This window comes from Balaenoptera ricei, chromosome 7, assembly GCF_028023285.1.
Source record: "Balaenoptera ricei isolate mBalRic1 chromosome 7, mBalRic1.hap2, whole genome shotgun sequence".
NCBI lineage: Eukaryota > Metazoa > Chordata > Mammalia > Artiodactyla > Balaenopteridae > Balaenoptera > Balaenoptera ricei.
Window position 1 is genome coordinate 118914948 of NC_082645.1, and position 17768 is coordinate 118932715.

Here is a 17768-nt window from a genome sequence, read left to right on the forward strand (position 1 = left end):
TCTGTGCAATGTAATTGTGGGGTGAGGGCGAGGGACGTCCTTGACATGAGGAGCCACGGTCCTGGTGGGAGCCTGCGGTACAGGGTGCCTGGCCTTTGGGAAGAAACTGGGCAGCAGGACATTTGGGTCACCTCACTGCTTGCTGGCCCCAGTGACCACATCAGAAGCACGTGGCCGTCTCTGATGGCCCCGTTTTAAGATGACCTAGGGAACGGCGAAAGCTGTCAGAACTGTTGGAAGAGTCACAAGTGTATTCCCATAAAAAATTAGGTGGAAAGGATGGATTTGTTTGACACCAGAAAACCTGAATCCTGGTACCCTTGCACCGTTCACCTCACCGGGCCATTTTATCACCTGAGATAATGAATAAGCTCGAGATTTGTAGAATGCGAAACAGGGTTCAAGTGCCAGGTCCGACGGCACTGGTTGGTCCTGGTCAAGGGTTTTAGATGCTCTTGAGTAGAATAAGGCAAATCAGCTACAAGTTGACAGGTAGTTAAATGGAGCCAGATTTTGTTGGTTTTTTTAAAAATTCATTCATTCATTCATTCATTCATTTATGGCTGTGTTGGGTCTTCGTTTCTGTGCGAGGGCTTTCTCTAGTTGCGTCAAGCGGGGGCCACTCTTCATCGTGGTGCACGGGCCTCTCACTGTCACGGCCTCTCTTGTTGCGGAGCACAGGCTCCAGACGCGCAGGCTCAGTAGTTGTGGCTCACGGGCCTAGTTGTTCCGCGGCATGTGGGATCCTCCCAGACCAGGGCTCGAACCCGTGTCCCCTGCATTGGCAGGCAGATTCTCAACCACTGCGCCACCAGGGAAGCCCCAGATTTTGTTTTAATGTAACATTTGTAACAGCTGGAACCACTCTGCTCTGGTCGAAGATGTCTTGCTTGAGAAAAGATGGGCTTCCCAGTGCTCAGGTGCTGAAGGGGCAGCTGGGGGGCAGCGGGGAGTAGTGAGGGGTGACTGGACAGGAGTTCTGGAAAGCAGGGCCAGAGTCTCAGCCCTGTGACCTTGGACAGGTCTGGTGGCCTCTCCGGGCCTCTGCTTCCTGCTCTGTAAAGGGAGGGGTTCAACCAGTGACCTAGGGTCTTGTCCAGCTCTAGTGCTTTGCTCCGTGCACTAATCTGTCATCGCTCCAGAGGAAGGCAGACCGCCCAGCCCTGCCACTTACGGGCTGTGTGACCGTGGGCGCCCTACCCTCTCTGTGCCCTGGTTCCCTTATCTATTAACTGGGTATGGTAACACCGTCTCCCCAGTAGGGCTGTTAACGAGGAGTCCATGGCATAATATGCATGAAGCCCTCAGAATAGCACCCATTGGCATTTAGTAAGGGGTCAATACAGGGGAGCAGTCGTGACTGCTGTAACTATGGTGACCGTGATTCCTGGACCCTTTTAACGCTTACAAGTCTGTGTTACTATTTATTAAGCTCTGAACAAGAGCATCATTGTCAACCGTGTCCTGGACAGGAGCCGCTGGTCTGTCTCCTAACAGCGTCTCCGGGTCTGTTGCAGGCGGAGGCCAGGCTGGCGGCAAAGCGCGCGGCACGAGCGGAGGCCCGAGAGATCCGGATGAAGGAGCTGGAGCGGCAGCAGAAGGAGGTAACGCCGGGCGGCTCGTCGGTTCTCGCGGGAGGCTTCCGTCCAGGCAGCGCGGGCCTGCGCGGGGCACCTGCCCCTCTGCTGTCGCTCTCGGTTTGAAGGCACCTGTGCCTGTGACTTTGGCTCGAGATCAGGCCAGGGCGTGGCATAGCACGCGGATGCCAGATGGCCCATCCTGGACACTCAACCTGTCGGATCCTGGGACGAGCCTCCGCACAGAGCACTTGCCCACGTGGCTCTCCCCGGCCCAGCGTTCTGGCCGGAAGGAGCCAAGAGGTGCTGGCTCTGGACTTGAGGTTCTAACTGTTGAGCTAGAATGCCCGTCTTCTGAATTAAAATGTGAAAGAAGAACAGGTTATATTTGTTGAGCCTAACCAGTCTCGTTTAAGAATACCTCCCCTGTGGTTTTTACACTTTTTCATAGGTTTCATGAGGCCTGAAGCCCCTGTGTGATACAGAGAACAGAATAAACACTGGATGAAATAACCAGGAAAGAAACTGCCCTCCTGGGAAGGTGGATAGTAATGTGTTTACACACCTGTTAATGCTGTTTGCTACTTTCTTTCACCACCTTGAGCCGGAGCCAGAAGCCACGTGGGCAGCGTGAGGGCTCTTTCACTCGCAGTTTAAGGGGTGGGCTTTCCTGTGACCTTGAAGCCCACGCAGCGAATGAGCGAGTCCCTCTCCATGGTCTCTGCCTTCTCCCTTGGGCCTCGGCCTCGCGGGGTCTGGGGAGCAGCAGTGCCAGGCCCACCGGCGGCTCTGCTTGTTTGGAAGATTTGAATGTGTTGTGTTGGCGAGGCGGCCAGCTGCTTTCCCCAGGGCTGATTTTCATACTCAGAGTCCGGTTTGGTTCATGTAGCCAAATTTTCAAAGTCGAACCGGTGTCTTAAAACTTGTGAGGTTTCAGATAAAACTCTGGATTTCCAGTTTCTCATAAAACCACTGCAGTTTCTGCCAGGTTCCCAAGGTCACGTTCCCTGTAGAGGCGAGGTGCCCACTGTCATTCCCTGCCTGACTGCGGGGTTTGCCACCCTGCGTGGACCTGTGTACTCGGGGGGAGGGGCGTGGCCAGGCTTGAACTTGAGGAGGAAACCTCTCCCACGTGGCTCCAAGAATCGGTTGAAGGTTACTAGAAACTCAAGCCCAGGGGGTTAGTTAGGAGGGTCATACCTGGGTCCTGATGACGGGAGGGTGGGAGCCCCCAAGGTGGCCCCCGGAGTGCTGGGGATGGAGGGGACATGTCCCTGAGAGAAGGGCCACACAACACGCCAGCGGTGACGTTGGGAAGTGGCCCGAGCAGAGGGGCAGCCATACCCCGACCGTATTTTAGGCATCGCTTGTCCTGTAACTACCCGTAAACAAAGGCGAAACAAATATATGAAAGTAGATCACCACACTCTCTCTCACTGTTGGAAATACAAATACAGTCGTTAAGTTCTCGTTTTTATGATATTTTGCCTCTAGTTAATTTAGTATTTTAATTTTTTGTGCTTTTCTTCTCTTAATTTACTCAGAGAAGCACGGGTTTCGCATCGTCTCAGTGCCTTTCCCCACCCAGAATCATATTTATTATTTTAAAACTGGAAATAGAGACACCTGAATTTTCATGTTAGTTATTTGGACTTTACAACTGAGCTGAAACTTCCTGAGGCTGGTGGGTCACCTGAAGCTCCTCCCCTCCGCCATTAGCTCAGTTAAGGGTGAGGATGGGAACCTGATTCATACTTGTCTGTAAACAAACTCTGGGGTCTGAACGTGACCAGGAGTCATTATTAAAGGACATTCAGAGGCATTTTCAGGAAAGTCTATGGGGTGAAGTATTTGGACTGGAAGGTGGAGAAAAGGGACAGGCGGTGTTGTTTCGTAGACCTTTGTCACTTAACCTGTCTGAGACAGTGTCACCTGGGCTTTAGGAATCACCCTGACAGCAGCCAACAGCCGGGCACGAGACTCTGACATAAAGAGTACTCGTTGGAGGCCACCTAATGGAATAGTTCTCTTAGCCTGGACTGGTTTTTAAGTTAGAGATTTGATTGATTGATTGATTGATTGATTGAGCCGAGCCACGCAGCTTGCGAGATGTTAGTTCCCTGACCAGGGATCAAACCCCGGCCCCTGCAGTGAAAGCGCCGAGTCCTGACCACTGGACCGCCAGGGAATTCCCTAAGTTAGAGATTTTAAATAAAAAATTGATTTTTCAAACTGCCTGGCATCGATGTCTGTTTAGAATATTGCTGTCCATTCAGTAGCTACTTGCAAAGCCCCCGTGTGCAGGACGCTGCCAGCCCCTCCCCTCTGCTTTGGAAACCAACTGGCAGGGAAGCTCGGCGGTTAATGCAGTGGCTTCATCACAGTTTGCGGGGTGAGGCTGCATTCTCCAGCGCCAGCAGAGGCTCATTCGTTCATCTGCTTCCACTGCTTTCCCTCCAGCCCCCAGTCTTTTTTATATTAAGGCCTTGAAAGAGCTGTAAGAAGAATTTTTCAAAATATATTGTTGCCCCTCCAGGTTTTGCCACATTTGACTGAGTGGCCGCCTGGTAGTGTCTCTGGTGGCCTGTGGCTGTCCCCTCCGCTCTGTTGTTGGAGCTGGAGCACTGGACTCGGGAAAGATGACCTTGAACCTGTCAGGGGGCCTGCCTTTGGTTTTCTTGGTGGTGTTATCAATGATAATCATTTTATCATTTGTCTCACAAGTGAGAGAAAGTTACTCTCAGGTAAAATTTCTACAAAATCAAGGCCAAAATGAATTACATAATATATACATACATATCTATCTTCCAAATTATAATATATTCTAGCCTTAATTATGGGAAGAATTGAATTAAATATATAGTTGATAACATAAGCAGCCTATTACAGAGTTCTTTGGCATAAGTTCTTGATTTAGACAATGAAAGTTAAGAGGAATTCGGCTAAGAAACCATTTATTTGAAGAACCTCCTTTCAAAGCAAAGCACCCTTTTCCCCCTTAGAGTCAAAGAAAGTCCCCTCCCATTCCATTTTAATTCTGCAGAGTGATCTGCTGCTGAACTCCTGCACTTCAGTTGCAATATTTCAAGCCGCAAAACTGCAGTTGCTACCCAAAGATGGGAAACTAAGTCAGGGCCATTTAATTTTGGTATCATTAAATGGGCGTTGGATGTCGGTGGGGGGAGGGGGGGACCGTGTGGAGGGTCCCCCGCCACCTGCCACGCCAGGCATAGCACTGCCCCTCACAGCAGCCTCGCCAGGCCCTGGGAGCCCCACTGCGCTTTCAGGACAGGGGAGCCCGGAGGACTGAAGCAACCTGGCCCGGCAGGAGCTGAGATTCAAGCCCAGCTCCTGTGCAGCGTGGCCTGCCCTGGGGTGTCTGGTGCCTGCTAAGGACCTCGGGCTTTGCAGAGAAAATTTGATTAAAACCTGGGAAATCTGATTAAAAGTACCGTAGTTTGCCTCACTCGGTCAGACACACAGTGTCGTTGGTTAGTAGATGGCATTAGAATCTTGAAATTCTTTTTTTAACATTTATTTTATTGAGGTATAGTTGATTTACAGTGTTGTGTTAGTTTTTGCTGTACAGCAAAGTGATTCGGTTACACATATACAAACATTTTTTCATATTCTTTTCCCTTATGGTTTATCACAGGATATTGAATGTAGTTCCTTGTTGTTTATCCATTCTCTATATAATAGTTTGCATTGAAATTCTTTATTCTTGCGGTAAAGACACTTAGGTGGTTCACAGGGATGAAAATGTTTTGTCGTGATTCAAGTTCCATGGAAGGTCTCGCACAAAAACAAGTTTGCTAGTTGGGTGCCCTCAGCATTCAGCCACCGCAGAGATGCTTTCAGACGTGGGAACACGTTTCCAGGGACCTTTCTCAGGATCAGGCCACGTGCCTGATGGCCCAGCCCCACGCGGTGAATTATCTGGGTGCAGAATGACACCCTGGGTGGGGGGCCTGTATCTGTCAGGCAGGAAGCGGAGAAAGTTAACTCCGGGCAGCACGGTGGGTGAGTGCAGACGCTGAATGAAGAAGCTGCAGGTGGGGAAACCAGGACGGGCAAGAAGGCCTCGTGGGTGATGAGAGTCAGATGGCGGAGGCCTGGAGGATGGAGAGAGGGCCCTGGCTCTGCCCCGTGGTTCGTATCGATGTGTGAGCCCAGGAGCACTGACTCATACAAAGGACAGTTTTGCTATCATAAATTCAGTGTGCTTGGGACAGGAGCGCATTGCCATTTAAAGCGTTATGTCTGCTTCCTCAAAAAAGGGATTTGAAAGGTTTAAAATAAAATACACGTACCTTTTATTTGTAGTCAGAGAGATCTGGGGTGGGGCGGGGGGCCTGGCAGGGACCTCCTGGAGCCCCTGGCGTGTGGCGGTGCCGGGACTGGGTGCTCTCACAGTCTGGAGAGGGGTCTGTCCGGGTGTTATTGACAGGCGAGGAAGACGGACCTCAATTAGACAGTTTTCCCAGAAGCTGAGCGAGTGGCTGGCCAAGATTCAGATCCAGACCTGGAAAAGCTGCAAAGCTTGTAGTCTTCCCAGTGCATCCTCTGCCTCCAAATCAGGTGCATAACCAACAGCGAAAGCAAAGGGCGGCGTCCGTGTGTTAACCTTGGGATTAACCTTGGCAGAGAGCATGCTGCCGCGCGCCACCAAGGCGAGAGAAGATCCACGTAGTCCCCAGCGTTTTGCAAGCAGACGTGCACCTTGAAAAACAAGTTTTTTCCTTGGTGCTGATTCAGGGCTCGTCATATAAACACAGAACGGACCTTTGTGTCCGCTGTGAACACGCTTTGTGAACACGGGGACAGCAGCTGTTCGTCTAGCTGATTCTTGACGTGACCCGTGTCCCGGGCTGGGGGAGTGTGCACGGGTGGGCCCGTGGGCGTGCACGGGCGTTCGTGTGCACATCTAGAGAGAGGAGACAGACAAGCTTGCAGGTTTGGGGACGCGCTTTTAGGACTGAGGACGGTGTACAGACAACATCCCTCGGTCTCCCCTCCGCATATCACATCTCCGGGCCTGTTATTAGAAATAGCACCACAATCTGAGGTTATACAATCTGATAGCCCGGGCACTGGCATTTTAAGTTGTTGATTAAGTGGAAATGAATATGTTTTGGAAGAGCCGTGTTTAACTAGTAGGGTTGATACTTTGGTGTAAAAATTGAGAAACACAATCCCTGTTTCCACCGGCTGGCGAGCCACCCCACCTCTGCACAGGTGCTTCTGAGCAGGACCAAGGCTTTCCTTGACAAGGAGGTCAGCTCGGCTGCAGGCACACGGAGGCTGTGAATGCCTGGAGAGCAGTGACCGTCGCTGGGGGCTCAGGAGAGCAGGAAGCTGGCATCACCACCGGGGGGTGTCAGAGATGGGTCGTGGTTGAAGCCGCACTAGTGCCTGGGACCCTCCAAGGCCAGCATGAGAGTGCACACAGAGGAGAGGTGAGAAGTGTCACCAGTGCTGGAGGAGAGTAGACCTGTCATCAAGCCCCAGCAGACCCTGAGGACATGGGGGCCTCGAGCCGGCTGCAGATCTGTCCAGGTGGCCCAGGCAGCCCCAGCCCTCCAAGCCGCCCACTGCACCCTCCAGAATGGTTCTTTTCACCCTTGCGGATGGTGAGGACCGACTACATTAGCTGTGCTTGGGGGCTGTTTCAAAGGATTATGAGCTCCTTTTTAATGGATTTCTTAGGGAGAATATGTAGATATTCTTTGGGAAATCTGAGTGAACCTCTTACTTTGTTCGAGAACCTACACTAATGGAAAAAAAATGGTGGTATGATGCCCAGGTGATGTGATGATGACCAGAGCGCATCTCTTGTTGCTACTGACCTGATAAACATCTCTGCTGGAGGCACAATGTTTAATAGTCATAGTGTTGAATATATTGAGCTGTGCTCACCCACGTAGGACTAGAAGCACCAAGTCTCGAGTCTTGTAGTTGTGGCAGTGCCTTGGACGATGCCTGACTCAGTCCAAGTTTTGTTGAATGAATGAATGAACGGATGGGTGGAGTAGACATCTCAGTCTTACCTAGAGATTACTACAAAATTAGGAGAAAGCTCTAGAGCAAACTAATGTGTCAAGGTATGATAATAAGCTTTTCAAATTTTTTTCACTTATATTCCAGTGATCACTCCATTTGGCTGGAATTTTCCTGGTATTCTGTTTGTATCTGTTGAATTTTCCACGTATTCTGCATGAATCAGAATGTGAAAGCCTCTGTCTTCACTCTTTGTGAATTTGACCAGTTGACTTTCCAATTAAATTTCTGTACTTTTTTGTTAAACTTTGATCACGGTGAAAAGAAATTTTAAATTGAAGATGGAAGTTCTTTTTCCCATTAACGGTAACAGGTTATGCAAACTTCTGCATTAGAATAGTAGCAGGATTCTTGTAGACTTGTGTGGACATGCCTATGTTTCACCAACATATCTAAAATAGAATGTAAAATCTGTTATGAAATTACTGATTATTTCCATGAGACTTCAAGAGGTTTTTTTCATTCATATTTTACCAGTTTTCACCTTTTTTCCAATATGGCTTTTATTCATATTTCTAGGTACTTACAGAACCTTTCTTTCTGATGTTTATACTTCTGTAACTGGATTTTATATTTCTTTCCCAATTTCTTTTGCCCTCCTCTATAGATCTATCAGGTTCAAAAGGTAGGCTCTTCCTTCTTTATTTCCTAATTTGCATGTACTCTTTTTCCCTTGCCAAGGACCTGGTCACCTTTCAGAAATAACACCTTTGATTGAAAACTCATTGAAGTTCTTACTGCTTCTTTTACTGCTTTATTTATGAATCGGTTTCAACAAGAATGCTTAGGTCCCCACTTCAGCCCACACGCAAAGCAGCCGTCAGCATACATTTCTGTGTATTGAAAACTTTTCCCATCTCCCTTTTCTCAAGAAATTAGAAAATTGTTTAAGAAGAAAAATTAACTCTAAGACAAAATAAAAGTCACACCTCAGAATTTGGAAAACCTTTTGCAATCAGATATTTAAAAGGAAAGATTATCCTCTCATATAATTTTATTAGAAAGGGTTTAAGCTATCAAGGCATATTACCACACATTAGGAGATTATTACATACTGATTTAAAATCTGAGTAAAAAAAGAAAACGAGGATGTAACAGTAAAATCCAACAGCTTAAATAAAACACACCTGCCTTCTATCCCCAGTATTCTCTGTTTCCTAGTATTTTGTAAAAGCAGCTGAAGTTTAGAAATAAATGCACTGAGCAGGCCAGACACAGAAAATAAAGAGGAAAACAACCCAGTCAGTGACTCCTGATCCAGCAATAACGAAGGAAGGAGTAAGCGGTGCCCTGAGAACTTATAAAAAGTGTTTACAGTGAGTCTTTCCCAAAAATGAATTGTTGTTACTTACGACACCTGTGATAGCTTCGTGTTTACAAATTTATTTAGTTTATAGATAAAGAAGAACTGTATTTGTCTTTGAGAGCAACTAAGAAAATCAAAATAAGGTGACTTAATTTCATAGGTTAGAACATGCCAACCCTTTAAACACCCTATATCAATAAATTTAAAATTCTGGTTTTGGATTCCTTTACCAGCTACAGTTCCAAATTGCCTTTCCTTCCTGCCCCCCTCACTCTGCATAACTACTGTCCCTCAGAGTGTTAAGAAACCAGTTAAGTAGGTGCCAGAATCTATTTGGACTTTGTTAGTTTTTGCAGGGTCCACTTGGAAATGTATATTGAAGCTAGAGTTCCAACCCGTACATAGAGAATCTAGGTAAGAATTTCATAGGTAAAAGACAAGGCTGGGAACCATCACAGTATCCGATGGAGCAGAACATAATTGCCTAAAACCTAGACAAGGGACTCCTATCTGGTCATTTCCACTTTGATTCATTCCCATCTGGTGCTGGATCGAGATTATTTTCTTTTTACCAACTCACCAGGGATGCACCCGTAGAACTTTGTCAGGATGGTCATTTGTATACAAAGTACAACTAGAGGGAGAACAGGAAACCCTCCATGGGAGAACAGATACACATTTTTATAATAAAGATGTGTCCAAGGGAGAGGAAGGCTTTCCTTGTCACTAAGACTCAGGAAACGGAAAAGGAAGCAGTAAGGCTCTGTTCCAGCCCATCAGCTACATCCATCACGGTTTTTCTCCTGCGGAATCAAAGCTGTTTCTGAAAGTCAAGCACTTCTTCATTCGTCTGGCTTTTGCTTCCTTCTGCATGACTCACTGGCTAATCATAGCAGTTTACGTTTGCAATATCGTACACTTTCTAGAGTTTGCTGTGCTGCCACTGCTAGCTAACACCAGGACTACTCGTTAACCGCACTTAACTGTTTCCAAGGGTGTCCTCCCTCCATGGAATGGCATGGAGATGTAGCTGTAGAGTTACAGCAGCTGTTTATAAGGCCACCTGTGGACTCGAGGAAAGACTTTAAATACTGATTCTTATTTTTGTCCTAAAAAGAGCAATAGGTAGAATGCAGTATTTGATATGGGTATAGAATTGGCCAAAAAGGGAAATATGGAAATAGAAAATCGGATAACACAGACTTCTTTTGGAATTTACTTTTTGTCAATTTCTGTAGGCCCCCTCCTTTTTAAAAACCACATTTTCTTTCTGTCTTTGTAATTAAGCCATGAGATAAAGGAGGGTTGATGGCATCAAATTTTCACATCTGGAATTTCACAGTGAGAATGGGGCTAACATGAATTGAACGCAGAATAGCTTTAAGCCGTTGCATTTCACTTAAACTGATGTTAAAACATGACTTTAGGAAGTGTTTACGTTTATTTCCTTTCTCGATTTATAGTCTAAGGAAAGGAACTTAACAGAAAAAGATTTGGCTTATGTGCTTCGGATATTAGGGTTCTGTATTGTTTGAATTTTTAAAGCATTGTTAATTTCTCCCTCCTGATTTTCTTCTTCCAATTTTCTACTTGCTGCCACCTCTAAGAGAAAGGGGCAAGACCATCGAAGAGCCACATATATATTTTAAATCTGGCCGCCCTTCAAAATAAATGGAAACTAAACCAAACATAACAGTAGCCTGTTTTGGTAATTGTAAAACAATTTCAAAAATTGTCGTGTACTCTAGCATCCAATTTTTTTCTTCTGATTATAAGCTTTTCACGTGTAAGAGGAAAATCCCATCTATGTCATACGATAGGGGAGGGTTGGATGGTTGTTTCTTGCTTTTCTTATTAGAAATTGAGGGAAAAGTGAGGAGAACAGCAAAGCCCCATTATTTGAGTGTCTACCTGGGTTCCCACCTGAATTTGGAATTGCTGTATTTAGTAACAGTAGTAGCCACCCTGAATCTGCTTTTCTGTTTCCAACTTGGGCCATTGCGGTTTAGACAGGCAAGCTGAAAACATGGAGGTGTTGGCTAAAGAAACACCAAGCAGAATTTTTCTTCCCTGGGCCAAGACCTCTTCTGCAACAGACTACTTGGTCATCTTGCCATCAGTGGCATGTTATAAAGACGTCCACAGCCCAGAAATTCTCGAGGGCCTAAATTTAGCATGGCTATCAGATAGCTGGAGCAAGTGTACCAGAAATCTAGGGGCAGCACACCATTTCTCCCCCTTTCCTCTGGTGTTCTCACTCCTGTTGTAGCAAGACGGGAATGGCTTTGGCTTCTCTTAAATCGTGCTTTATTCCTGCAGTACACCTGCTCTGAAGGCATGGACAGCTTTATAGAGGGGCTTGAAAGCTGCTGGGCTCAGTTTGGATTCCTGGTCTCTCCGAGGCCACCCCCTCGTCCCAGGACTGCTTTGTCCTGGGCTCTCTTGTCTTCCCCGAGGGAGCGGGTCGGGAGGCTTCACAGGCTCACAGGCTGCCTGGGGGGCAGAGCCTGACCATGTGCTTCCCTGCTTTGCCTTGGCATGCTACCTTGACCCTGAGGCTAGGCAACAGTTTGGAAATGCATGTCAGAACAGTGTCCTATGCGATTACCGTTGCACTTCTTGCCTAATTTTCTTTCCCTTCTGTCTGTAGAAATATTATGGGCTGGATACAAAGTGGGGCGACATCGAGCAATGGATGGTAGGCCTTGAATCTGATTTTTAAAAGCTCAGATGGTTTGTAATTGGATTCTTCCCCAGTCTAATTACGTGGCTAGATCCCTGTTGCCCCCTAATTTAATACTGAGCGATTTCCTGCTGGGCGTGCTTGCATCTGGCCTGGTTGTTTACGTCCCATGTGAAGCCTGGTTAGAAGGGGCCCTGGCCAGGCGTTGGTGTCAGGTCTGTTCAGTAGCAGCTGACTCCTGGAGCTTCCAGGCCAGCGTTTGTGAGGGTCTCCACCCCGACCATGACCCCGATCTCCTCTGCAGTGGACTCCCCACTGGGGACACTCAGGCTGGGCCTGTGCCCCCGGCACGAGAACCTTCCCACGAGCATCCGGTCCAGCCAGCTCTAGTTGGAATCCAGGGGGACACGTGATGCTGCGTTTCCTTCACTCACGATTACAGTCAGCTGCCCGGTCACCCCATTCCAACCTCTAGACTTCGCTGCTGGGTACCCACCCCCACCCCCGTCAGCTGTGCCTGAGAAACCACTGTCCTCTGGTGAGAACATTCCTTTACCTTCTCACCCTGTTTCTTGGCACGACTTAGCTGTCCTCCTTAGTCGGTTAAGAGCTGGCCCGCCCCTCACGATACCCCTGTCCTTACAACCCTCCCAGGGGGAGATCTTGCCCCCTGGCGGGAGGTTCTAGAAGAGGGGGTATTCCAAGAGCTGTCCACTGGTCCCGAGGGATCACGGCTTCATGCCTCCTCTCATGAATTCATCCACCTGAGCGCTCCCCACCTCTTCCTGTCCTTGTCACCTTGCTGACTGGCCTCATGGACATCATCACATACCTGTAGCACTTGAGAACCTGGCCAGTATGGAACTGTCCTATTAGATGTCCCTGACACATAAAATAATCTAAGGGAGCATAAAATTACCTAACATTTAGAGATCTGTGTATAATATAAAAGAAAACAGTTGTTGAAATATAAAGAACACACAATTCCTCTATTTAAAAAATTATTAACTTCAACCTCTGTTATGTGTAAACCATCATTCTAAGTTTATATGGCACAGGCAGATGTATGTTTATCAAATCGTAAGACACAGTTAAAAGATGTGTCAGTGTTTTATATACCACTGAGAAAGAAAAAAAAAGTTGCTAATTATAATCATGAGCAACTTTGATGATAAGATATGCCCCGACTTCAGAGACGTCCAAATGCAAAATGGAGCACCTTAGAATGCACAAGATATAGCAGATAGGGTGGCATCCGTATTGGATCTCTTACGAAAATGATTTCTCTTCCGATTCCTGAGGAGAAGTGAGTAAGGTTTTGAATGTAAGAAGAAAAGTAGGCTGATTTAAATGGACCACGTTAGATTCAGAAAAAATTAAGACCCTGCTTTTCACCCAACGCGCACTTGTTTTTAAAGCCAAAATGAAATATGCCGATTATTTGTGTGCTTAAGCCCCCCACCCACTTTTAGAAGAAAACATTTTCCCCCAGTGGTTTAATTGAAGCCTTTAAGCAAAAGCAAAGAAAATATTTGTTTGACATTTATATCAGAAATACTGTATTATGGAGTATCTAAGCCTTCTCCTGTGTCTGCCCCTAACCTTTCTGTGCTGTTTCCTCCGTTGCTTTGGTAGGAAGACAGTGAGCGCTACTCCCGTAGATCCAGAAGAAGCACGTCGGTTAGTACTGTGTTCATTCATTACCTCGGCGTTTTGACTGAAGTCTGATTTGCAGTGTTAATGGCTGAAATACATAAATTGTCTCTCTATCCATCTATCTATATGTATATACATCTATCTATAGATCTGTATCTATATCTATATCTTAATGATACTTATGAAAGAAATTAACTAACACTGATACTGTTACCTAAACAAAGACTGTGAACTCAGCTTTTAGCATTTTGACCTGACTTCGGTGAGGGGAGAGTGTTTGAAAATTTTCTGAGTATTAATATATTCATGACAGTTTTAGTGCTTTTTTCGCTATTGAATACCCATGAATAATTTGCAGAGTAATATGCATTAAGCTACATGTTTGTAGGTTACCAGCAAAGTGAACACCATCACTGTAATGAAATTAAAGTCGTGTTACCCAGAACCAGTCTTCTGTTAAACAGAGGTGCACAAACAAAGCCCTTTTGGCGAAAACCCAGGCTCACGTGCACTGAGATTTTCAGAGGGGCCTGATCTGCCCCCCTGCCGTGTGTCGGGTCAGCCGCTTCCCTCTGAGAGCTGATCATTGGTTTCTCTGTGTCTGTTACATCGTCTCCTCATGGTTGTTTTCATCCTTTCTTTTTCCTAGGCATCTGATGAAGATGAGCGCGTGTCAGTGGGTAGCCGCGGAAGTCTGAGGGTCAGTAACCAGGATGGTTGAGTTTGCATGGTACAGTCTGCGTCCACGTTCCTGGCCCTTCCATCCCTGCATTCAAAGTTCTTGTTCATTATCCCTGTAGCCTTACATAGTCAGTATCTAACTAAGGTGCTTATTTAAAGTCTATTCAATGGTGGGATGTCTCTTTGTGATGTAGAGAGATTATTGCTAAGCGTAAGCAGTTTTGTTGTGTCTTCCTCCCCGGAGTGGACGTCCTCATTTCTTCATGTTGGTCCACATCACAAAACTGCCCCATTTAGAGTAAGTTGCCTCATTGCTAGCGTGGTGAAGGGGAGCATGAAGGCTCATTCTGTCCTTACGGAAGTCCACATGCTCCCCAGCAAATTGGAATCTCAGTTAAAGTAACTACAAGTTAAAGTAACTATTATTCAGTGATGTTTCCTATAGCTCCTTGAAAGCTGCTGTAGGCTGCCGGTGGAAAACTGGAGCACATTGAATCCATCCAGCCTGGGGCCTCAGGAGCCTTTCCTTTCATCAACTATAATGAAATCTCTTCATCACTGACAGCCTGATGGTTGATAAACACAAATACACATTTTTCCTTAAACATTCCAAAAAGCTTCATAATTATACTTGAAAACATGGCATGCTTTGGGAAGTGAAGTAGAGAAAAATGTGTTTTGCTTAGTCCTTTAAGTCAGTGAATTAATCTGAGCGTGTCGGTGTAGTTTAACCACTGGATTAAAGCTGCATCTCTCTGCTGGTAATAATTCGGTCTCAACGCAGCCACTCCATTTTACTGAAGGACTTAATCACCGTGGCAATTAAATCGTGATACAACTCCTAGCCTTTTTATATACGCACCAAATGTACATTTAATTTAGCTGTTTATAACAATAAACTAGAAAGGTGATACAGTCAGCCTTCCATATACCCAGGTTCTGCGTGATTCAGCCAATCACGGATTAAAAATATTCAGAGGGAAAAAGTCCAGAAAGTTCCATAAAGCAAAACTTGAACTGGCAATTATTTACATAGCATTTTACATTGTATTTACAACTATTCATGTAGCATTTACATCGTATTAGGTATTACAAGTAATCTAGAGATGACTGAATGTGTACAGGAGGGTGTGCGTAGGTTATGTGCAAATACTACGCCATTTTATATAAGGGACTTGAGCATCTGCAGATTCTGGTATCTGGGGGGGTCCTGGAACCAACCCCCGCAGATACCGAGGGATGGCTGTACACTGTTGCTTTGCCATTAACAATTGTCATTGTCCTGAAAGTGCCAAAAGCATATCCACCGTGGTTTTGCCGGAAAGTTACGGTTCAAAGGTGAAGTCAGTTAAAAGAGCTTCCTTGCTATTTGAAACTTTCTCCTTAGCCATGTAGTTGTAACTTCCTCACATGCCCTCTGACATGATTCACGCGAGAGGAAGTAAGATTTATGTAACCCAAACATTATCAATGCAAAACTCAGTTTGCAGAATCTGTAGACAAGGGTCAGAAATTATAGCTGTCCAGCAGGCGCAGGAGGAGGTCGGGTCCTTGAAACCAAGTGATGAAGATACCTTTTCCAGGAGAAGGGGAGTGATCATGTGAGCACAGGACTCACATGACCATTGGCCAAGATGTCGGTGAGCTTGACAAGGGCACTTTTAATGGAAATAGTGAGGGCAAAACCTGACTGTTTTGGGCTCAAGAGAGAATAGGAGAGAGACTGGAGAAAGAACCCAAACTCTGTTTCAAAACAGCATTTTCCATCTGCGATCCTCCTTGAAATTGTATTCAAGATTTTGTTTGTACTTGCATTTTTCTGGGAAAATAATCTGTCACTTTCTTAAGATTCTCAGAGGGTTTCCTGATCCCAAAGAGCTTAAAACCATTGTATTATTAGTGGTTGTTTGGGTCTTTATAGCATTTATTTCATTTTCAACGATTTTAACCGGAAATGAGCTAAATTTCTGTGCTGGACACCATTCTTTGCCAAGATACAAGCCTATTTGTTTTAGGATATAAAAGTTTATGGAGGAGCTCCACAATTAGGGTGCTAAGTAAGAGACGGGGAGAAGGTGGAAAGTCAGCAGTGGATGGGTTTTCGTCGTTAGCCGGGTGGCGTGCTCCCCTGCTCTTTCCCGTGATGCACTTGATCTAAAGAAATAACTCTCTTTAAAAATCACAGACCTTGAGAACTTGGATCCTGGGGATAAGAGTCAAACCTTCTAATTTTTACAGACATAGAACAAGCCCAGAGCAGCGAGGAGGCCTGCTCAGGGCCAGGGTTCTGTGACAGCATCAATCCCGAAGCCCCTCGGGGGCCCGGAAGTGGCCTCTCCTGGTTGGTGGGCGAGCAGGGTTCCCCTCTGCGCCTCCCCCGCCAGGGGGCTCATCTCATTCCATCTCTGCGTAGGGCCAATCTCTGCTGTTTTTCATATTTTAATATTCGGAAATCTTTTGTTTGCAAAGTTCAAAGACCCTATCTTTTATCTCTTGACTTTCTCAAAATACAGGCCCTCTTCACTCCACTGACAGTGATGATAAACCCTTAAAAATGGAGGAAATTTTTTTTCTAGCGTTTGTATGGACATTCTCAGAAAACCTAGATTTAGATACCATAAGTACTTAATTTTCTTTACTTAAAAAATTGAGAGTGACACATCTGTTGACCTTTTGCCTAATGTAAATAGAATGTTTCAGGTAGAGGAGGAGAAAGGATTGCTCAGACTGCTTCAGATTCCATGAATTAGAGCAGCATCTGCCGTGGAAGTTTTATTTAACGCTAATGGATTTTATGGTGATGCTAACGTAATTGCATTTGTAAATCCACACGAGATCCTAGAAGTCATGAAAAAAACTTAATTTCATTAAGATTTTCAAGATTACCTGTTTTTTGTTTTATGTTTCTGTTATGCCTTACGTAGCTTTTTAATTGATTTTGGGCAACTCTTTTCTGTTGTTTTTCTCTTCCATCCCTCCTCTGACAGTCGCAGCCTGACTTGGAGTACGGGGGTCCCTACGCTTGGGTGAGATGGTTGGGCAGACGTGTGCCCTGATCCTAATAGTGTTGCGTGGGAGATAATAACCTGTGGCGTTTCCACTAATCTCATGAGCCTTTGTACACCTTTGTTTGAAAAGACACACATGCCACGCACCTGTTCTTACCTGGGGACTGAGAGCCGGAGGGCAGGTGCACACACCACAGCAAGCTCTCTTCTCCCCGGAGCCTCCTGGGTACAGCTCTGACCCTCATGGGCGGGTCTGGAACCCAGGTGTGGGTGCTTGACCATCTCCCTCACCCGGCGGCCTGTGAGCACCGCAGTCTGCCAGGCTCTGGGGTAGCAGCTGCAGACACCAGATGGGAAAGATGGTGTCTTCTTCAGGGAACTCAGATCAAGAATTCCCAAGCCTCTACATTTCCTTTAAGAGATTGAATTTAAAGTCATTTTATCTAATGAAAAATTTATTATTTTCTAATCTGTATCCTTTCAAATTAAATGTCCCAGGTGGCTCTTTGGCCAGAAAGTGCTCTTTGAGAAAGACCCCAAATCCGGTAACAAAAACGAAGCCTTTAGATTTAAATTCAGAATTTCCCTTCTTACATCCATCTAGAAGAGTTTGTACGCCTTATGCCTTCTGAAAACCTGTAAACTTAAATTACACTGAAAGGAAGAAAAATGTAATCTCACCAGCATTAATCACACTCAGCATTAGAGTGACTCAGCACTGAAATTATTATAGCGGATTATCCACTTCTTCGCTTGAAGGACTTTTTCCAAAAGGATTTTGTGCTTCATTCATTCCA

At 45.9% G+C, this 17768-nt stretch overlaps 1 protein-coding gene across 34 annotated transcripts in view; it reads left to right on the forward strand.

Annotated features, from left to right (window-relative positions):
- Nucleotides 1-17768, forward strand: part of LRRFIP1 (LRR binding FLII interacting protein 1) — a 147429-nt gene that overhangs the window by 78213 nt on the left and 51448 nt on the right. For 14 of the 34 annotated variants that reach the window (XM_059929041.1, XM_059929048.1, XM_059929047.1 and 11 more), the window contains exons 2-7: nucleotides 1518-1604; nucleotides 8245-8262; nucleotides 11594-11641; nucleotides 13262-13306; nucleotides 13932-13982; nucleotides 16951-16989. In XM_059929041.1, the coding sequence (XP_059785024.1) occupies nucleotides 1518-1604; nucleotides 8245-8262; nucleotides 11594-11641; nucleotides 13262-13306; nucleotides 13932-13982; nucleotides 16951-16989 (288 nt within the window). The remainder of the gene's footprint in view (nucleotides 1-1517; nucleotides 1605-8244; nucleotides 8263-11593; nucleotides 11642-13261; nucleotides 13307-13931; nucleotides 13983-16950; nucleotides 16990-17768) is intronic. The other 20 variants (XM_059929049.1, XM_059929042.1, XM_059929016.1 and 17 more) reach the window with 5 other exon arrangements.